The sequence below is a fragment of the Heliangelus exortis genome, chromosome 11 (assembly GCF_036169615.1).
Source record: "Heliangelus exortis chromosome 11, bHelExo1.hap1, whole genome shotgun sequence".
Lineage (NCBI taxonomy): Eukaryota > Metazoa > Chordata > Aves > Apodiformes > Trochilidae > Heliangelus > Heliangelus exortis.
Genome location: NC_092432.1, coordinates 3,915,667 through 3,939,040, shown reverse-complemented (window position 1 = coordinate 3,939,040; position 23,374 = coordinate 3,915,667). Strand labels below are relative to the sequence as shown.

The 23,374-nt window shown below is 40.9% G+C and overlaps 1 protein-coding gene across 2 annotated transcripts in view; it reads right to left on the bottom strand.

The window, feature by feature from the left end:
• The window catches only part of IGF1R (insulin like growth factor 1 receptor), a 178,664-nt gene that overhangs the window by 131,719 nt on the left and 23,571 nt on the right, over nt 1-23,374 (bottom strand). For both annotated transcript variants that reach the window (XM_071754248.1, XM_071754249.1), the window contains exon 2: nt 16,528-17,073. In XM_071754248.1, coding sequence (XP_071610349.1) covers nt 16,528-17,073 — 546 coding nt within the window. The remainder of the gene's footprint in view (nt 1-16,527; nt 17,074-23,374) is intronic.

The following is a 23,374-nucleotide window of genomic DNA, read 5'->3' as shown; positions in this document are numbered from 1 at the left end:
CAGATTTATTTTCCAGATGCAGCAAGCTGCATGACTGTAACATACTCCTGCACATCACTGGTCCAATACACTGTAAAAAAACAGGGTTATATAGTAATAAAAATGCATCTAACAACAAACATCCAAGCAAGATGCTCATTAATTCTTTATTTTGTATTTAAAAGGCACCTACAACCACTTACAAACATGAACTGGTGCACCACAAAGCTCATGTTAAATAAGATTATCTTCCTTATTGGACAGATGGGACATTACAACTTAAATGACTTCCCCATGAAGCAAGAACAGGACAGATATAAACTGAGCCCAGTCTAATATCCCAAAGTGCAAGAGCATTTTAAAAGCTGCCCACACAGGGAAAGATACAGAGCAGACACAAACACATCTAGAAACTAGGTGAAGGAACTTCAAAATTCAGACACACGTAAAAAAAATTCCAGATTAATCCAAATAATGCAATAGAATTAAAATACTGGAAAAGGAAAGAAATTAATTTGGGGATTACTCCAAGTATTTTATGTAGAGAACAACAGTAATAAATCATCTTTCTTCTCCTAGCAGGGATAGTCAGTTTTAAATCCCTCACTATGTAAATCTGAAACATCAAGCAAGCTGATATGTTTTAAATCATTATCAGCAGTGTTTAGCATATAAACTTACACAGACACAAAGTGTCTACAAACATTTACTTTAGAACTGTCCTGAGCACAGTAAATTACTATGCTTTTTTTTTTTTTCTCCTTACCCACAGGAAAAAATGCAACAATATAGAGTGTAAGGAGCATTGCTCAGCATCTTTCTAAAACCAATACATTTAATACATATCAAATGTGCTGGGACAAAACACTTTATCTTGCAGAAAACACTTTATCTTTAGGAAAAAACAAACAAAACCCAAAACAAAAAAATAAACAAAAACACACAAACAAATAAAACAAAGGGGAAAAGAAAAATCCAGCCAAAAATATAGCACAGCAAGACTACACCATCATTTATGTCTGTTGATTTTTTCATGACACCAACGATCTAATGATCAAGCTTTTGAAAGATAACAAGATAAAACTCATTTATCCTTTGAAGAAAAATACATCAGGCTTGCTTTCACAATCTTCACACTTAACCACTCCAGCTTTCTGTGCTTTTTGGTTTTAAAAGCAGGCAGCATTATTTCCCCCCTTCCCAAATCCAAACTTTCCAGACAAGGCATGACAAAACAAGCTGAAGCCCTGAGTTAACTTCCCCGGCAAGCTAGAGGCATGCAGAGGAATCTGTTGTGCCAGTGCACTTCTCCTCAGCATTGTTATCAGAGAAAGTGCTGACATGCAACATTTAATCTACCATCAAAACTTGGAAGTCTGTGTTCTCTCTCACCAGTATCTCCAGAACTCATTTGCAGTACGGACTGATCCATGCTTTAACAAGATATATTAGAAAGTAATTAGATTTATTTTCTGGTTGATTTTTGGACTCAAATAAAACACATCCTTAGGCTATAAACAGCAAGAGATTCTTCACTTAGAATTCAATTACTGGTTACTTTTCTGCACTCCTTGTTGGGGTTAAAAAGAAAAATGCCTGGGGTTCCACAAGGCCTTTCTCCTGCCATAAAACAATCAAAGCTCCATGGCCATTTTCCCACCCAAACAATAAAAGCAATAAACACTATTCAAACATTCCCAAAATTCACGGATTAACAAAAGAGGAAGAAGGGTGTGGGGGGTAAAATGAGGTCTGACAACAACAAACCCTGGGGAACACAGAGGACTGGGGAGGTTCCATAACCCCAATTACAGCCACGTGAGCCACGCAGAGCCTGAAACTGCTCTCAAGCCCACAGAATTAGAGGGGAATTTACAGACAGGAAGAGAGCTTGCAACAGCTCTGTTTTCATCACCTATTTGTGATGAAGTGCCCAAGCCAGACCCTGCTCAGGTGCTGCTGACTCTAACCAGGTAGCTGTGGAAGGTGGAAGAAAAGGCAAGGGCAGAGGAGATGGGATGCACTGGGATGTACTGGGATGTACTAACTACTAATGCCTGCTTTTCCCCAAAACTGAGTTTCTTTGGCTGCTGGAGGGGGAGCACCTCTGGAAAGAAACACTTCTGAGCAGGCAGAAGCAGTGATGGTTCCACACCAGGACGTGAGTGAAGCATCCTTCCCATCTCCTTCTGCTTCCACAGCACTGAGATGCAGGTGCTGATTTTGGAGCTTCCACCCTGAAACAGGGAAATCACAGCACATACCCATGGCTGCTTCCAATGGGAGTTGAATGGAACCCAATTCCACCCTTAAACTGTTTGGGCTTTTTTTTTTCCCCAGCTATCTGCAGAAATAACTGCAATAGCCAAAGGCTCTATGCCTTCCAAGCTTAAAAAAAAAGCTAAAATAAAAAAAGGAATGGAAAGGCCCAATGAAACTCCTGTTAGAAAGTCAACACAAAGATTACTTTTAAGGTGGCTGCTTAAATAAATAAATCCAGTGTAATTGGACAATCTAGGAATTACTACTATAGATTAAATAAGCCACTTCTGGTTGGCCTGCTCTACACCAACCAATTTAAAAATCAATCAGATATACGAGTGGCATAAAAGCCTGGGTATAAACAGTCATGTCAAGGGCACTGACTGTCTTCAAGTAAATTACATTAACGAACTAAAATTATTTGGTTGTTTTTCTCACCAAGAGACAATGTTGATACTTGGCAAGATTCTCTGGCCTAGATTTTCAAACAGAACTACTGGTTAAGTAGTCCTGGTTTCAGGCATCTTATGTTTCAGCTGTGACATTCCCCATTAGGAAGCTGTGGACAAGAACACTTCTTAAGACAAATACCATCAGGGTAAATCAGAGAAAACCCCAAATTTCACCTGTTTTCATTACTATATGCAGAAAGAGCTGAGCCTCTCTCCCAGAATATGTTCATTATGAACATAAACGGTTAAGAAAAACCCACACCATACTGACAAGCCAAAGAGTAGGAAACAAGAAATCAGAGGCAAAGCTGCAGCAGAGTTCTTTCAATGACAAAAATCTACACTATAGATTGGAGGATGCCTTTTATTTTATCAGTACTGTCCTAGGTGCAACATGATGCATCCACAGAAAAAAAAAATCTCAGTAGAAACCCTGGTTTGCAAACTGGTTTTGGCAGAACATCCAGATAATAATAACATGCCATGAGCAGGGGAAGTTCACTTGAGGAGGACAGACCTCTACAAACACAGCTCAATCTGCACCAAACCTGAAGCTGCTGATTCCTGCCCCAGTGTGACTCAAGCTACCAGAGTTTGTCCACCCAAGGCACAGCCCAAACTGGCAGTAAGGGATGCAAGAAAAAATTTATGCAGAATAAAAAGTAGGAAAGACTGCTTCTTTGTCATGGCAGTTGTCCACAGAGGGAATCTTTGTGAAGATCACTTGCTCTCCTCTTGTTTTATGAATATCTGCAAAGGCCTTTCACACCAGCTAACCAGTGTCCAGCAATTCCTTTCACAGGATGCAACAAGTTTGTCAGAGTGATGGATTGTTTAAAATTTACCTCTCACTACAGAACTCAACAGTTTTGAACCATTACTCTACTCCGGGGCATTTCTCCCATCTCCAATTCACAAAACACGGCACTGAAAACAAATCCAACAGCTCCACAATGCATGCTACAAAACAGACCAGCTGGCCCAGAATCTTTTTCTCCACAATTACTGTTTTTCTGTCTGGTCCTACACAATGGTTACTGAGAAAAGAGACTAAGACATGTCAACAGAGGTCTTCCAAAGCAAATGCACACAGAACAGACCCTGAGGAACACCTTCCTCACGTGGAAACAGGACTGCTACACATACAAGAGTCATTCGAGGCCAGATAATATTTTATCTGGAAGTGATTTTGAGAAGCAATTCCCTCATATAATTAAGGCTGCTTGGCTCAGGAAGCACTGAGGCAAAGTCAAACAAACAAGTCTGCAATCACTGTCTAACTTGTTGTATCCATTGCTTGTGTTTAGAATAGAAGGGCTTGCTAAACCAGAGTGCCTGGTCCCTGTTCAACTGGTTCATCATTTGCCTCTGGGTGTCCCATTAGTTCTGACATCTGCTGCAGCACGAACACTGTGTTTTTATTATTTCTGCTAATCTTATTTTTCACCTATTACTTACAACAGTTTAAGTATTCATTACTGCAGCATACAGGTAGGTTAAACCACACCTGCTTCACACAAACAGAACGAAAAAAACAACTACTGGCAGAATAAAGCCCTAAAGAAAATCAAGAGTTCAATACCTGCTTCACCTAATTTTACTCAAGAACATCACTATAAACACATCTGCACACTATTCCTCTACTGGTTACTGCAATCACTCCACTTCTACAGTAATCACTGCAGACTCTCTTCCCAGCAGCAGAATGATGAGATCCACCTCCAGTACCTGCTTCCCTAGGGAACACCACTCAAGGTCTCTCTCCTGATAGTTCCAATGCTTCAGGGCAATGGCCCAAACTACCCAGGAGATTGCACCCCCCATGGCTGTGACTGCAGCTTCCCACAGCAGCTGCTTTTGGGTAGACAGTCACTGGGCACCAAGTGAAAAAACAGAAAAAAGTTAAAAAAGAAAAAGAAGTTAGAAAGCAGAACTTTCATGTAAACTGACCCCAGAAAGTAAAATTACCAAAGCCTTCATGGCTTCCAAACTAATTTAAAAACATATTCCTTTGACTCCAACTCTCCTGCCACTACTTTTTAATCCACCAGACACACCCACTCACCCACACAAACCAAAACAAGCCCAACACAAACCCTGTAAATTTAATCAAGGAAGGAAGAGCGAGCATGAGATGTTTATTTCTATTTTTAAATACTTGGGAGGTGCCCCAATGCTCCCTGCCTAGACAGATAACTAAATAGGTGCTCCAGAGCAGTGAGATCCAGAGCATGATCTGGCACAAGCAGCAAACATCAGAGCAGCTCAAAAGGCTGTTAAGAAAGCTATTAAGACTTTTGAAATAATAGTTTCCTCTAAGCCAGGACAAACAGTAACTTGGGGTGTTGTTGCAGAAAAGCACATGTATTTCACATATATATGTGAACAATACATATGTACACAAGCACACTGAATGCTCTGAGCAGCACCATGGCTCACAGAGAACAGGACAGCCTCCTCCTTGTTCCCACAGTTTGTTTCTGCCTCAAGCAAAGTTGGTTGCCACTCTGGTTGCTCTCTCCCTCACCCAAATGGTTTGCATAGCAGATTTGCTGAAACATCAAGTTTTAACCAGGCCCTAATCCTGCTGACTTTTCTCGCAAAACTGCTGGAAAGGAATTCCTCCTGGCAGCTGCAGTGCCTCTGCTCCTTACTTTACCAAGCAGCAGAGGAATGAAATCGACAGGCACATCATTTGGGTGCTGCTGCAGCAGAGAACAGGGATAAGGACCATGAGCAAAGGGGAGGCTCCCAGTTCCTTAAATGTGAATTGGAAGGCAATTCTTTAAAGGAAGAAAGGAGAAGCACGGGCTTGGGGGAACCCAGGCAAGTTACTGCCACTCTTGGTGCTGTTTTAGGAACACAAGCTCTCCATTCAGCCTTTACTAGGAAGATTTGGGGGTAGGGGTGTCATCTTTTTTTTTTCTTTTTCTTGCTTGAAGGCATTGTATTTAACCAGGCACGGCACAGAGTTATTCACACCAATCCCCGTGTCTCCTGGATACTAGAAGAATGAGTAGGATAACATTGCAGAATGAGTAGGATAACATTGCAAAATAGCTGCCCACTTGCTCATGACATTCTTTGTCCAGGCAGCACCCTCGCACACAGGTCAGATCATGCAGCCCACTCAGCACAGACACAACAGCAAACTTTTTTCCCCTTCTTGCTACACAACTTCATTGAGGCAAACTTATTAGAGGTATTGTTCATTAAGCATGCTTAATGTAAACAAAGTACATCTCTTGGAGGATCTGCACAGAGCTCTGCACCATTTCTGGGGACTGGCAGGGCCAAGTTGTTCAATAGTTTCCCCCTCCTCCCTCATCCCAAGCCAGCTAAAAATTGAATGAATATTTAATATACAAACAATAAAAGCAAGAAAGCTTCACAGCTTGAAGCCTCAGGTACTCCATGCATGATGTGGAATTTATCTAACAGGGAAGCACAGGGATGCTGTGCCCAGAGCCCTCCCAGCACACCACAGGCACAGCAGACAGATCCCAGTGCCATCAAAACAGTCCCACATTACAGCAACCCCAGCTCACAGAGCAAAAGACTCCTTTTAGGACCAGGCAGCCCAGTTCTCAAGTCACAAGAAGCTAAAGGCTGGGACCTGAAATCACCACAGCTTTCAGTGACCTATCGCTTTCACCAGGCACTGCCAGACTGAAAGATTTCTATTGGGTTCCCCACTCCAAAAATGCCCCTCTTAGTTGTATTTCATTTTTGTCCCTCCCCCCCAAAATAAACCATCTGCCACATGCAGACATTTCTAACTGTACGAAGAAGCTTCCTAAGTGTAATAAAGAAGAAAAAAAGTTGGCTAGGAAGAACATTAATTTTTCCATCTCTAAAATATATTCTCCTATAAACAACTTTATCTTAAACCAGCCTTTGAATTTAACAAACTGTACAGCTGGTTTGCTGGAAGGGGTATTTGTTTTCCCTACCACCCCTCTCCATTTCCTGGAGCAAGGTACAACTGATTATTTTAATTTCTCTTCTACAGAAGAGAAATGGATGCACACAAACAACTGCAGTGAGTAGAAAGGGAAGTAAGCTTCATCTCTGAATTAAGGATTTGCATACTGGGTTTTATCTGTAACACCCACTGCAGTATTTTATCCCAGACTCTCAGATCACAAAAGACAAGAGCAGACAGTGACTCACTGCAATTTTGGTTCTGCATGTAGAGTTTCACGTGGACCAGTCAATTCTGATTCTGCCAAGCAGCCTTCAGCAGGCACTTAAAAAGTAAAGCATCTTCTCTAAAAGAGAGTTCCTATTCATGTGCTGACTTCATGAGGAAAGCTCCAGAGATGGAAGAGAATTTAGTCAATGTTTCCCCTTTGTGTTTTAATGATTTAAGATTCGATTAATACTACATGTGGAGGCACTAATTCTGAAACACCTGCCTTGGTGATAACCAGATTAAGACCTCCAAACTTGCTCCACTCTGAATAACAACAGCCTGCCAAAAGACAGCACTTGTCAATATTGACCAACTAGAGGCCAGGCTTTCTGTGAAATCACAGACCACGCTTTACAACAGAGGATTCCCCACAAAACAGGAGGGGGAAGTTAAAAAATTAAAATGACTTGACAGATCTCAATTTGTTTGTCCAGAAGTCACAGCTCCTCCTCTGCATGCTTTGATGGCTGCAAACTGGCAAGGCTCCTATCAGATCCTCTCAAATCCTTTAAAGGGAAGAGATAAAGCCAAATAGAGGGTAACACCACCCACAGAGACAGAGCTGCTCTCTCCCTAATCAATTTACTGTGCACACCAGAGAGAATGGGTTGAGGATAGATTCTGGAGGCAAAAGGCTGATCAGGGTAGGGGAAGAAGAGCTGAGCAGCTGGTTTCATTGTGAGAAGAGCCAATAGGTTTGGAGTTTTTTCCCCACTCCACTTACAAAACAGGGGTTTCTTCTTATTTTTTGGGTAGCATGAAGCTTCCTGGATGAATATAAAGTGCCTCAGAATTAAGGCTACACTTGTCTGCAATCTAGACCGAAATCTTTAGACCCATGTGCCAGCCCAGTAATTAGGAAAACGAAAGCCTCCTGCCTTTTGAATGCCACAGAAACTATTTCAGCCACAAAAAAAGGCACGGGGTCAGGGTATTTTTGTTTGGGGGGTGGGGGTGTTCTTTTTTGGGGTCGTTTCGTTTCGGGTTGGGTTTTTTTGTTCGGTTGGTTGTCGGTTGGTTTTTTTTTTTGTTTTTTTTAAATCTTTCCACCCCTTTCACCACCCTCGCCTATGGTATTCGAAGCCCACTGCAAAAAAGCTGAGCCCGGGGCAGCTCGGTGATACATAACTTCCATTTTAGTGAAACAATCCATCTGCTCCATGTGACTCAGAGCTGCTGTAAGAATGCGAGACTGTTTGGGCCAACGGTTGCACCGCACAGAGTGTTTTGTTCACACGCATTCCTTTGGGATGACAGAGCCCATCCACGGCCCATAACGGTTGGGGCCTGTGGGTTTTTCCCCCCCCCCCTCTTCATCCGCTGAATGCTGCAGTGACTAAGCTGACAAAAATTCCTAGCCAATTATAAACCCACTTAAAGAGACAGGCAACCCCCCCCCCCCTTCCCCTCCTCTCTCTCGCCATCCTATACGGGAAGTTTCTATACATAGAAAAACATCTCCTCCTCCTCCTCCTCCAGAGGCTTGCATTGATATAAAAGACTCTCAACTGCTTCAAACATGCTTCCTAAATGGCATCATTTCCCTAAACCATGAGCTTCGGGCAGCTGGATGCATCCCTCGCACATCAACCAGGGGGAAAAGAAGAAATCAAAACAACAAAATAGAAGAAACTGAGTCCTTAACTGAGTTAGGACAGTGAAAAGGCAGCAAAGCCATTCGGGGAGGGGTGATGGGCACGCTGGGGAAAGTCTGTTCAATAAGGAGGGAACAGTTAAGTGCCTATAAACCAAATATGTTGCAAGAAGGAGGGAAAAAAAAAAAAACAGAGAGGGAAGGTCACAGTGGTTCACCTAACCGGAGCTCTGGTCCTCCTAAGAGGGGAAGCTGAACTTGAAGCAGCAACAATGAGAACTTCTGAGCTGCTTCTTGAATTCCTCCCAACATGCAAATCAGCAACCAAATTCCAAAAAAACACCAGCCTGTCCCGGAGGGATCCTCAAGTCAGGTGCTGAATCCATCCTCGCCTACACTATCAAATGCATTCATTACAATGCCTTAGCCAGGGCATCCAGAACCAGGCTCTGGGCAGGTAACTACAAGTTGGTTTTGCCCAGCAAGAAACAGTAAACAAACAAAAACTGAAAGCACACAGCAAACTGTTTGTAGCTTGAAAAAAAAAAACAGGTTATGGGCAGCTCAGCCCCTTACCACTTCATGGTGGGCAAACTACTTGAGCCAAATCATTTTTAGCACTGGGCTGACAGCACATGCACATTCCATTCCAAATGTTGAAAACTGTGCTGGGAAGGGGAGTAAAAGACAATTGACAACTGAACCAGGCTGAGTTCACCTCAGGAAAAAAAAAAAAAAAAAAAAAAAAAAAGGCAATTCAACGATCTGTATTAACAGTCTATTATCCAAGCATCTTTTTATTACAAGTTAATTCTCAGAGCCATAAACAGACTTGAGAAGGAAATCACACTATTAGTGGGAAGGAAGGCTAAACAAAAGCTGTTTCATCACTGTTTAACATTGAAAAATTTGTTTGCCACATGAAAACAATTCATGAAAATGCATAAGGACAATTCATTCCTACACTCATGTGTGTTTGAGGAAGGCAAAAAGGCAAATGGCACCCACTATTCCATATTTTTTAGAGGGCATGATTCCTACCCAGGCTGAATCTACGTTTTACCTTAACTTCTTACAAAGAAGTAGGGCAACAAGTTTAGTGAGTTTGTCCACCTGCCCACCTCCAAACCCCCCTTTAGCCCATTTCAGCCAAATTCCACTGCAGACCATTCCTCACCAACACTTCACTTCTATACATTCCATTCAAGTGGACAGCTGGGTGAGGGACAGATCTTAGCTCACCCCATGTTAGACCTCCATAAAAGCATAAACTGCCAAAACAGAAATCCCCAGGAAAGCCACCAAAACTCACTAGAAGCTGCATTCCTAGTGAGGATAAGAGTCATAAAGAATTGTGAAAAATGCAAAGCCAGGCTGAGTTTGCTGTCCCTGCGACATTTCCAAGAATGCTGCAAGAACACAGCTTTCTTCTGGCTTTACACTTAACATTTCCCTGACATTTTCCCTATAATGCTGCTAGCTATTCCCATCTCCCAGTTGTTTTGCAAATGCATCATAAAAATTAAAGTCTTACATTACATCTAATTAACTACCCAATGCAACCCCTGCATTAACAAACATTTTTCTAATAGGTATCAATGAGGACTGGAAGTCCATGTTAAGCAGTTTAATCAAAGTTTAAGTCTAGATGCTTATTTAATTTCTTAAATTAGATAATTTCAGGGTACTGCTGCACCATAAGGTAAAACAAAAAAATAATTATCTAACCATCACCCTCGGTCTCCTCTAGGATGAAAGCAAGGTGCTAAGAACAGCAGAAGTATTGCAAGTGCAACCAAAAGCCCTTTTGCCTGTCCCAGGCTCCTGTAAGGACTGGCATTGCTTTTCTTCCCAATCCTTTATCACAGAGCATCAGCAAAAATGAACTGAGGAATTAACACACATGCAACCCACCAAACCAGGGAATTACTATTTCCTTTAAATCATCTCTGTATTTTTATAGTTGTTTTTCTGACAGTGAAACAGTGCTGGGCACGAGATAATTCAAATAAATCCGTATCACAGTAGAAATAAAGAGTACTCAGATTTCAGAGTTTCATAAAATCTGAAGCCACGAAAGACAGGCACAGTGTGGATCTGGGCAGACTTTCTGTCTAGCCAGGTTTAAATCACAGCACATTCTTGTTTCATTGCAAGTATAGGATGCATTTACATAAAGAACAGAAAAGCTCTCCCTCCACTTCCTAACTTGAGCAAGTTAACTTCAGAATGGCTAATTCTCGTTTTTCTTAAATCACAATGGTCTCTATACAAAACAAGAGTTTATAGTAACCAGAATAAATGGGCATATACATTTAACCACCCTATAACTTTAAAGGTCCTGTACTTCCACTGAAATCATGGCAACATCTACTGTCTCATTCTGCAACATATGGATTATTCCTCCCCATGATCAGAAAATATATTAAAAGAAATAAATTTTCTACATTAGCAAAGAGGGTCAGTAGGATATGGCTACACATCACCTGGCAAACATTAACATACCTCTGGACTAACAAAGGTAAAGAAAGCCAAAAAAGAGTAAAATATGGTGTTCTGTAAGAAGAAATTGTGTGTGTGTGTGTACATGTGAGTAAAAAAGACACAAGGTAACTGTTTTTATTCTTTATTCCAGAAAGTGAGGAAAAGGTCTAATACTTTAATAATAATTATGTTGGTCTAGTATTTTAATAATAATTAAGTTGGGTTTTTTTAACTCATGGCAAAATGTCATTGAGGGACCCAGTTAGCTGTATAGAGTCTTTTAATACTGGAAAACAAAACTTTGAAGTCCTCTCAAAAACACCACACATCTTTGTGCCAAAACAAACCAGGAAGCCAAGATGAACATTCAACATTAGCACTTGGTACTTGATGACTAGAGCAGGCTGCAAGATTCAAGATATTCTTCCCAGGTTATGGCATTTTGCAAGAGAACAAAGAAAAATGGCAAGTATACATTTGTTTAATTTTAGCCCTTTTCTCAGAATATAAACCACTGCTACAGTAATTAACTGCAGATTGCCCTAAACTGCTCTGCGGCCATTCCAGCTTACTAATTAAATACGCTCTCACAGCCATAATAAAAATTCTGGGAAACCTCTGGCTGAAGAGCAGGCTTCTCAGGAGGGGAGTGAAAGTCAGGAAAAAAACTTCATTCAGAATGAAAACACTAACAATTTTTTTTTAACATACTCCAGATTTTTCTAGCAGAGTGACACCAATTGCGCCTTTTACGATTTTTCTTTTCTTTTTTTGTCTACTCTTCCATTTATTCCATTCAGATGATGTTTGCTTGATAGAGAGTCTGAATACCAACCAATGGATAAACAAAGTGTCCATTTATGTTTGGGTTTATAAGACACTTTTTTTTTAATCCAACAAAAGTAAAACTCTTCAAGTCTGTCCTCCTCTGATAATGTACACATTTTCTACTTCGGTCTTTTAAGAAAAATCACCCCCCCAAAAAAAATCTTTAAATGAAGCAGCAAACAAAAAAAAGTATGCAGATGTAATTTAAAGCAAAATAAGTGCAATTTGATCTGGCACCTGTGGCTCCCAACTTCTTCCTCTCTCCCTTCAAGTCTACACTTTGTTCAGTATTCCTAAAGGACAGGGAATACAATGAATACTTCTCAGAGGGGTGAAAACAAGGAGAAAAGGGGGAAGAAATCAAATCCCAGCACATGGTTTCCACCACTACTCTAGTGAATCAACAGGGAGCAGATTCCCAGATGGCACCCACTGGTAAGCACTGCACAAGTCAATGAAGCTGTGTCAAACGATACCACTCAGCTGCATTATCTTCTGAGCTCCGTGTAAACAAACAGGAGCAGATTCTGAATATTTGTGAGAATACATCATGTTACTGTCTCCATATGTTTAAACATTTTAGTAGAAGGTACATATGGACTACTCATCCCACTCACTGTCATTCTTTCCCTCCTGTTCCTCATTCCCCACATACAGCAGTAGCTTTTCAGACTACTGTCAAACCAATTCAAAAAAGAATAAGGATACATTTTCATTAAAAACATTTTGTGCTTAGCTGCCATCTGCTTCTTTATCAGCTTCCAAATCCTCACATGCCTTTTCCATGGTCTTCAGTTTCACACATTCAGAAGCTGAGGCTTTTTGTGTTGTATTGTGAGGTGCAGTCTATGTGAGCTATTGTTTTTCATGTCAGTTTTGCCTCTTTTGAAACAAGTGCTTAATGCTTACAGCCCTAATTCATGTTTTCTCCACGATGCCAATTCAAGACTACTTTTTCTATGTCAGTGGCAAACCTACTCTGAAAGGTCCCTTCAGATACTCACCTTCATTGTTTTTATGGGCAGCACAACTGTGTGACAATGGAGCTGGCTCTCCTTAAGGGAGGACTCAGACTTCCAGACTCTGTGCTCTTATCCTCTCACCTCCAAGCTGCTGTTGAAGCCATTCCACCTTCTCAGCAAGTATTAACAGCTTGTTTTCCACAGCCAGAGCCATGATCTTTTTTTTTCATCCAGGTAGGAATGGGTTTCAGCTGACACCTAACAGAGCATCTCTAACTGGGGGGTGGGTGGAGAGCAAACTAATGGTTAAGATGAAATAAAAAAGAGGAAAAGCCCTCCCTACACATCCTAGATCTTATATATGGATCACTGCTAGTTTTGCTGGTACTTGCCCACACAAACAGCTTGCTTAGTTCATTTCTTATGGCCTCAGAAAATGCAGAAATGTCTTAGGAAGCCTTAGGTGGACATGCTCAGAAAACAACACGATGGTTATGGCAGCCAAGGGATCCTAAACTTCCAGGCAGGCTTTAAAAGCTGCAATTTAGATTTGGTTTCTGCAGGCACATGAAGGCCTAGTGACTAAAGCAGCAGACCTCAAACCTGAGTCATCAGCAAAAGCCATACAGAAAACAGCATTTTCTTTACAGTAGACCAATGAACAAACAAAGCAAAAGTGTCAGAGGCTGCTCCTTCAAGGGATACAAACATGAAGCATTTTTCTGGTCCTCACATCAGGTAAGCATTCACATCACAAGTAAGATGCAAGCACCTTCTATAAACAATTCCAGCAGCCACAACTGCCAGAGGAAAAAAACCCAGAAAGGCCATAATCTTACTCGTATGTCTGGATGCTCAGTTTTTATCTTTTCCACCTCCACCCGTGCCCCAAAGCACAAACACCAATGCAAACAACTTCAGTACTCTCCTTTTATCTTGAGGAAGTTTTCTACGTGGACCTGCAACCTGAGTGAAGCACAGCTGGCATTTGCTATGCCAAAAAGAAAAGTAGGTGCAAGTCAGAGAGATGAGAGCATGCCAAACCCAACACAGCATGCCACAGCTCCAAAGCCAGCCAACTACTAAGGCTGCTGCCTTGGGGCACTCGAAGGTAAAGGAATGTATACTACACAGAAACCCAGGCAACAACACTGGCAGAGAAGCCACACTGATGCTTTATGTTGAACTTTAAAAAAAAAATCTTCTTAAAAAATTCAGCAGTTACAGCTCCTTTGTAGCTTGTTCTAATATAGAAATGTCAATGGACTATTCTAAGACAAACACAGCATATCCTTCCCTCTCTCCTCCCTCCACCCTCAATGTTGTTCCTGCACAAGTTATATTGAAGGAAGCACAGGGTTCTTCCTTTGTTTGTGAGCAAGAAAAAGAAGGAAAAAAACAACTTCCACTCAACAGCAAAATGAAACAGAAGCCAGGCTACTTAAAGCACTTAATGTTCCTGCAAAACATTTACCCACCAACTTAAAATCTTTCACTGCAAAGCCTAAACAAGGACAAATGATTTAATATACACTCCTCCACAGATCCAGAGCAAAGAAAAATAAAAAGGCACAAAGGAACCCTGAGTGATAGACAGCATTTTCAGTTTAACGTTCGTGTGACGCACGAGGAGAAGGTCAGGGTTAAATTAGATACCACACTAGAAAAACATTCCCTGGGAAATAACATAGGTGTCGTATCTCTACTGGTAGGAAAATGCAGATTTAAACACCCAGCAACTTAAAAGTTCTTGCTTCTATTCACGTCTTGTGTAATTTTGTACTGCAAGAGTCCTCTCCAGATCAGGAGTTCACTGCCAAAGCGTCCAAGCAATCCAGCAGGACAGACAAAAAAGCTGTCTTAGGAACAGCTGCAGATTTACACCTCCCTTGTTTTCCTTCAGAATGGGAGTACTTTGGGGTTTGGTGGTGGGTTTTTTTTTGATGAATGGCTGGCTAGATGAATGGCTGCAAATTTAAGATCTCCCTTGAAGTCAGTGGCTTATCACAACAAGCAGACGAAGAATTCCAACCTCTTCACTCCTTTTATTGATTAGAACTTGATCATTTTTTTTATATGCTTTGCATCCTAAGATACTCTAAACCTACATTGTTTTTCCACAGTGTAATGCACTAAAGAAGCTTTTCAAGGCTCTTTTCCAACACTTTCTTTCTTCACAATCTCCCATGAAAAGAAGATGAAAGCATGTAAGAAAAACACTACCTACACCCTTGCCTTAAGAGGGCTGCCATCAAAGTGTAACTATGACCTCATCTTATTTAAACAGATGTCTTCTCATGTGCATTTGGGATCCAAATTATTTTATTATTCCCCTTGAATTCAACAGGCTTTTCTTGCACATTATTTTTGTCTACTCCAAATAGCCAAAGCACACAACAGAAAGCAAGTGAGTCATTATCTCTCATTAAATACACTCTAGTTACATCCATTCAAACCACTACAGGCAATGAGGCTGCATGGGAATCACCTGGGTCACCCTCTGTAGACAGAGGAGTTACACTCTTAATGAAGACATAAATTTGGCCAGCAGAACCCTAAGGACTCCTAGAACCACATGGTAAGAAAGAAACACCAATCCCCTCACCTTGAACAAATCACATCTTCCAGTAACAGGCTGAAGGGTTTTGTTTTCTTTGTTTAAAAACAAACTTTATTTCCTGTAAGAATTGCTGATAAAAGCATAGCCCTTCAGATTCCTTTTCTTCCGAGATATTTTTGGCATGTGTTGACTGAAACTGCCCTCCAAGGTACTTGAACTTCAGTTCTCATGGAATGTGAGGATTTCACAAGCAACCCATGAGCCACTTTAGAAAAAAAACATCCCCAAATGAAAGGAACCTGAACATTAGCCCTGTTCCTATTTTCTCTCACATTTCCTATCAATGTAGCAGCTTTGGTCAGGACTGCAAGTGGAATTTAGGAACTGTTGGTCCCAGTGAGGGCTGCTTGTAAATAAACCCTACTGATACTGCAGGGCTCAGCTTTCATAAAGTTACAGGATGAACTCAAAAAGCCTGCCAGTTAATCAAGTTATCTGAGTAAACTATGTATTTGTTTACTCTATTTTTAAAAACTGAGATCAGGTTTTGTTTTTGCTAATACTTGCTATCAGAAAGACATAAACTCCATAATGCCAGATAAGAACAGAATGGGTAATTTCACCGAGAGTCAAGATAGAACTCTTTGACCCTACCAACTGTACTGTAAAAAACTGACTGCAGGAAAAAAGTTCTCACATACAGAATTTACCATTACAGGAATTTCTAAAGTTGTATGCTGAGGGAGGCAAAGAACAAAGTCAAAGCAAGTCCAGTTAACAATGTCAAAATCAAAGTAAGTCCAGCTACAGCAATGACCCTGGAAAACAATCACTTCAGCAAGGAGAAGGAGATGTCACTCAACAGCCACCTGCCAAAGCCCTCAGGTGAGGTAAAACTGGTTCCAGCATTGCTATAATGGCTTTAATTCTACACTTACTGCACATCTCCTCCATGAAGCAGTATTCCAGAAAGTTTGTGAGGTTTTGTTGCTGGGCTTTTTGTTGTTTTTGTTTTCTTTTAATCAAGGGAGATGATCCTGCACAGGTTGGGGAGGAAACTATTTGTGTGGGAACGGGACAGCTCATTATGTGCAGTACACATGACTACAAGAAAAGCTTAAGTTGCTAAAGAGCTGAAAATAAAGCCACAAAACTAAACATTTCCTTCAGAAAGAGGTAAAAGGAAAAGAAACAATCTACTAAAATCTTACTTTTCTGGCAGTGGTTGGTGGTCCAGCAGCGGTAGTTGTACTCATTGTTAATCGAGGTCTTCTCACACAGCGGCTTCTCCTCCATCGTTCCTGGACACAAGTCCCCACATTCCTTTGGGGGTTTATTCCCAACGATGTAGTTATTGGACACAGCATCTAGGATGAGAGACCAGTCCACTGTGGAGAGGTAACACAGGTCAGAGTTCTTCTCAATCCGAATGGCTCCGCGTGTTATGTTCCTCAAGTTGTAAAGCCCAATCTCTTTCAGATTTGTCATTTCAAAGATAACCAAGGCATAGTTGTAGAAGAGGTTTCTCCCACGAATGACTGTGAGGTTGGGGAAGAGATCACTGAGGCTTTCCAAGCCTGCCACTCGGAAGAGCAGCAGGTAGTCAGTGATGACTGTGAGCTTTGGGAAGCGGAAGTTGCGGTAATCCTCTGCTTTGGAGATGAGCAGGATCCGAAGGAAACCCTCGATGACCGTACAGTTCTCCAGGCGTTTCAGCTCATGGATGTCATTGCGAATGTCAACGTTTGGCCCACAAACTGAAAATGGGAAAACAAGAGAAAGTGAAGTTAGGAAACAAGGCATTTTTATGCCTATTGAAACTGAACTGCAATTAGGATCATAGAATTGTAGAAAATTAAGGGTTAGAAGGGACCTTCAAGGATTGTCGAGTCCAACCCCCCTTGCAAGGGCAGGGTCATCTATAGCAGGACACACAGGAACATGTCCAGGTGGGGTTTGAATGTCTCCAGGGAAGGAGACTTCACAACTTCCCTGGGCAGTCTGTTCCAGTGGTCTGTCACCCTCACAGTGAAAAATTCTTCCTAATATTTATAAGGAACTGCCCATGGTCCAGTGTGTAACCACTGCTCCTTGTCCTATTATTAGTCACATTGGATATTCAGATGATCATGGAATTTCTAACTTCTTGGTTAGATGGCAGTGTTAAAATAGGACATGAGTACTTGATTTACACCTCCATCAAACATTCATCTCATTTAACCTATCACTACAAACACTACCAGGACCAGCACAGAGATTCAAGCTCTACACAGCCCGCAGCAGACGTTGTTCTATTATTGCTGTTGAAAAGAGCAACATTAGGTTGAGGAACACAAAGATAAACCAAATGCATCCACACACCCTGCTTCAAATTACATCATGACATGTGTGACCAGATCAGGGGTTCAGCCACATGACTCCAAACAAGTCAGGTAACACAGAGAGTGACCAACTGGTCAGTGCATTACCAATTTACCCCCCTAAAGATCCATGGACTTAAGAGGGAACACTTTCCTGAAAATTACAACTTATTTCTCGAATCACTCTTCCCAGGGTCACAAGCCAATCTATCCCTAATCCTTGAATGGTTGTCTGGCAATAGATCAGCAACACAAAATCCATGAAAAGCTGCTCAGCACTTCATGCACTGTGCCGGGGAAGAAAAGTGCTTGGCCCACGCACTGAATTCACATCGCGAGTTGCACCAACTTTGGCATCAAGATACAAAAAAGTTTCTTGAGTACTAACAAACACAGGATAAATTTATTTACAAGATCACACAGCATCACAGTGAGGAATTTCCCTTGGAAACAGCAGGTTGAACTCAATGCACTCTGAAGAAAAAAAACAATGACCATAAGGATTATTCACTAATGAATCTCTATTAGGTCTTTTCATATTAGACATTTACCACAATAAAAAATTAAGAGGGGCTGAAAGAAAAGTGTACTAATAATGTAATAGACACATGAAATGCACTTTGATGTAAAACAAAGAACTATGGAGTGCAGAGAGGTGTTGTTGTTAGAAACCCTCAGACTTTCTTCTGCAGAAAGCATGGAAAAAAGATGCCTCAGAATAGATAGTAAGTTGCTTGTAACCAAACAAAGTAAAAGGCCAATTTATTTACGCAACCAAAACTTAAATAAACCCCAAGCAATTCAATTTTGTGGAAAGGTTCTCTTTTCATGCATGCTAGGCTTAATTATTTTAACAACATCTTTTCCTCAGACAAGAAAAAGGTCCAAACAAACACTGGAGCCAAAAAACTTCTAACCCAGACAAATTGTCCAGAGATTCAGAAACTGCACTGACAATAGAAAGCAGTCCTTCCATCCCACAACACTTATCTAAGGCTAATAACTTAAGCTAACACAGGATCCAGAACATGAGCATGCTAAAACCACAGCAACTCTAATAACCTGCAATGACTTAAAGACTTTTAAGTCTTTAAAGGACTAAGGGACTTTCTTCTTAGAGAGACAACCAAAAAAAACAACAGGGTGAAATCTTCCTTAAGAAACAGATGTTTTCCACACAAACTATTACCTAATCTTCCTTCTGCAAAGGTCCAAGCTGAAAGCAGACAGTATTAAAATGTGATTTGCTGCACTAGTAGCAGCAATATGCAAGAAAGTTCCTTCCCCAAACCTTTAAAAAGAAAAAACAAAACAACTCCCCCATGCCAAGAGTAAGGTACACACAGTAAAACTTGGCCATCGTGACCACCAAGATGGAAAATTCCCATTTTTGTTTATACTGACTACAGAACAATTGCACACTACTGCCTGGAATATGTGTCAAGGCTTTAACTTCAGGAAATCATTAAAAAAGGTGAATAAGTTGACATTACACAGCTCTAAAAGCCAGATGGGAAAGGGGGAATCAACTCCCAGATAGAACATCTGTAAGAGATGTACTGGCCAAGTGATGCAGCAGAAGTGTGGACTTCTCTCTTGAATCTGTAGGAAAGAATCTCAACCCTAATTAAATTCCTTTAATATGTGGGCAACTCAAATCTTGCTTTCAACTTCTCAGATTTCTTCTCAAGCAATCATGCCTCCTTCCACCCTCAAGGGATAGTACCCTCTGCCCAAGGCACAGCCCAACAATAACATGAGTGTGTATTTACACTTTGACATCGAGCTTCTCTGTTCTTTGGGTTTTTTTGAAGAAAAGGCAGGTTGAGACATTGTTTACCCAATTCAGCTGTTTTGGTTTCTGTCTCTACCTGCTGGCAGGGGAAGGTGAATGGTGTGGTTCCTGTTATGGTAAAGCCAAAGTAGCAGAATTTATTTAACTGCCATAAAATTTTAGAAAGCCTAACTGCTCCAAGCCCTTTATTTTGTTAAAGGAATAAAAGTTGCACTTGTGCTGACATTTTGTAGGCAAGGTTCCAGAGTGATGGGTTTAAAAACAGCTGAGTTACAATACCCTAAAGAACAATTTATAAAGAGAAATGGCAACAAGCGTTAACTAAAGCATTATAGATTCATTCATGCATCTTTTCTGAGGCTGGGTTTTAAAAGTCATATTGCTTTTAGCTTTATGCTTGTTTCAGCTTGAAAGTTACTTAATTTTAGATGTGTAATGCATTTATAAATCAATGAGATTTCTAGAAGTTTATGGCAAAAGTATGCACTCACTTGCCTCAATTATGAAACATCATTCCCTTAAGTACATAAAAAGATAAAGTTCAGTGGGCTCTGATGTTAGGAACTGATAAGCACACTGTTGATGGTCTTGATACAAGAACTTATTAGTTTATCCAGTGAGTTACCTTTTGCAGAACTTCATGCACATGAAGAGAACTGCAGAGACCCAAACATGAAATAGGGTAATAAGCATTTTGGTCCACACTGATGTTTGGAAAAAAACAGTTACAATTAAAGCAGATGGCTTATTAATTTTCTTAAAGAAAAGAAATTTCTCTCAAAGTTCACTTTGTTCATGGAAGGTTAACTACACTACAATGCACCATCTTTTTCTCACATTTTTCTCACTGCCCTGAAAAGGATTACATGAAAAACAAATTAATCAGAGCTCAAAGTCAACTACAATTTCTATTTGGCTGTGCTGTGTTTCCTTTGGATCCCATTTTAGAGAAAGCATATACAGACTTGCAATATAAACTCCTCTGTCAGACAGAATGAAGTACACATAAAATGGTCTTTAGAGCATTTATATTCCATTTAACAGCATTTGATATTCCAGCTTATGGAGCTTTTTTAAGATAACCAGTATGTCTTAGTTTCATGTTCAATTCAGAACTGGAAATTAACTACTAAGTATTTATTTTGGTCACTACTGGAACATAAAAATGTGACATCTGTTTATCACCCTGTCCCAACCTTTCTGGGTCTTGGGTAGATTAGGAACACTCAGGATAAGGACCAGTTATCACATTCAGGCTGTTTTCATTCAGCTGCTTGCAGATTTCCAAACCTTTCCTATTTCTCAGACTTACTCTAAACTAAGCACCTAATTCTGAGTGAGAAATTAGTTCTTTAAAGAAAATAACGTGTTTATTTACTTAAAAGATAACTCCCCAGTACAGTGAACTACCAAGGAGAAGCAATGCATTGAGTTTCACCAACAAGAAGACCACTTGTGATTTTTTTTTTCCCCTTCCTGGGAGCATCCCAGGGCCAACCTGCAGGACATGTGAACTTCCCAAGGTACCAGAAAAAGCCACTCCAGGCTGCAGCCCATCACCAGTCAGAGGACAGGTCTGACCATGTAAACTGAGATGGGGTCATGGAACCACCACAGCAGCAATGATTGGACATCACAGGTTCCTACCATGAGAATAATTACTGCAGCCTATTCCTTAATCTGGCAGAATCTCCTGGCAAGTCTCCTTTCTAGGAGCTGCTCCAGGCTGTGAAGAACCATGTGCAGTGCTGGGCACAGAGCTGGGTGTACCCAGATGGGAACAGCCACAGCAGAGCAGCGTGTGACACACAGAGCTCCATGTACAGAAATCCTGTGGTTTCTTCTCCACCTTAACTACGGATTTACTAATGCTTATCTTGATCATAAAAAACATTCTGCCATGCAGAAGAACCTTGCCACCTTGAGAAACACCTGCTATTTAATCATCATCTATCATCACATAATCATTTACTTTATGCTGCAGGTCTTTCTTCTTTTTTTATGTATCCAGTAGTTATTTCAGGTCACTTGCTACTCCTCCTGAAAGGATCTGCCTGTTGCCCTTCAGTTTTTGAAGGAACCATTCTTTCTGCAGACCAGCAGGCTAGGAACTCAGCCTGCAATGCAACTCCTTATTGCTGCAGCATCTGTCCCAGCTGCATTCAGAGCAGTTCATTTGTTATCAATACTGAAGTATTAGAGGGCAGGACTGACACTTCACACATTCACTGCTTTTAGTAACAGAATTCACCTCCTGCAAGAAACCACTACAATGAGCTGTAGCTCTTGCTTTCAGATTTCGTATTCTTCCCAGTGTTCCATTTAGAACTTGCAACAAAGCACAACTGTGCTTTGGTTTGCCTTTAAAAAATAAAAATAAAAGTACACATCACCTTCTTTTAAGCCTTGCCTTTGGTCCTTTACTTTTTTGGGTAAAGTTAAAAGGCTGTACTACACTGAGTGGTCAAGTAGCCAGAAATTCAACACGGAGCAATCATCATTACCTGACTCTCCCAACAATGCAAGAAGTCTTCAACAAAGCAGCACCAAGGCAGATCTGAGTCACAGAGCCATCCCAGCACAAGCCTTTCACAACCCTGAGCTCTTCTCAACCACCGTCTGCTCCAGCTGGGTCAGGCTTTCCCTAGCAACAAACTCGTTCAGCCTGTGCTGAACAATTTATATTTCTGAAATGAGAATCAGGATCAAGTGCTTGTCATTTGCACCTAACTACCAAGTTGAAATCAACTCCCATTCACCCTTCTCCTGTTTTGTACACTCATGGCTTGTTCCTAAAGCAAGGTTTGATTTTCCTTTGATTTTCTTCTTTTGACTTCCCTTATGTGAAAATTGTTTACTTCAGAGTCCAGATGCAAAGCCATAACATAAATGATGAGCCCAGACACCTTCAGCTTTTCCATTAAAAAAAAAAAAAAAAAAAAAAAGTTTCTTACACTGGTTGCTGAAAGGAAGTACCTGAAGGTACAGAAACTTTTCTGATGCCCTATTATCTTCCTGCCCAGGAGCTGTAACACCCCTTGTGACAACGAAGTCTGTGATCCACAAAAGGGTTCAAAAGTCTGGGTTTTATTTTTAAAGGGAAGGCATAAGGTTGCTCAACTTCTCATCCACCCTGAAATTCTGTACAGTGGTAACAAGTACAGTATGTTACCATCAGCACTGGATCATTTCCTACACAAAGAAGGAACTACAAGCCCTAATACAAAAAAACAATTGTGGCTAGTTCTACTTTTAGCAGAGTAGCTTGCTCACACAACCACCACCACCAGAAAAATCTCACTTTGCCAGTAGTGCCTTTTTCTCAGCACACTCCAAGAAGAAATCTGCTTTCCCAGACAGCTACTGCTCCTCGGGTCAGCTAAGAGCTGCTGTTACTGAACACATCAATATTGCTCCCTCCCAAACTCCTCTAATGAAAGAGGCTTGACCACGTCATCCTTCAGCAATGTCACTTCAGAGCTGTGGGTCTTTCTGGGAGATCAGCACATCTTCTGCCCAGTGTTGTTATTTATTCCCAACAGAGCCACTTCCTTTTCATCATGTGTTTTTTAGTTTTAATCTATGGCAGGTCCTTTATTTTAAAAAAGGGGCCAAAACAGCTACTGCACGTGGCTGCAGTCCAGCAGCCCTGCTCCCAGATCCACAGCATGCAGCATCCTTTTTAAGACAAGCATCTCCAGAGTTACCATCCCTCCCTCAGAGCAACAAAGAACTCACTTATTGCACTGGGTGGATTTAAATCTGCATAATATAGAATGGTCTATAGAATGGTCTGCATATTGACACATTTACTATATACTGGATCAACTCAGAGCATGCTGGAGAAAATCAAATGGCAAAAAAATAAAAATAAAGAAAATCCCCTGAACACACCTGGAGGTT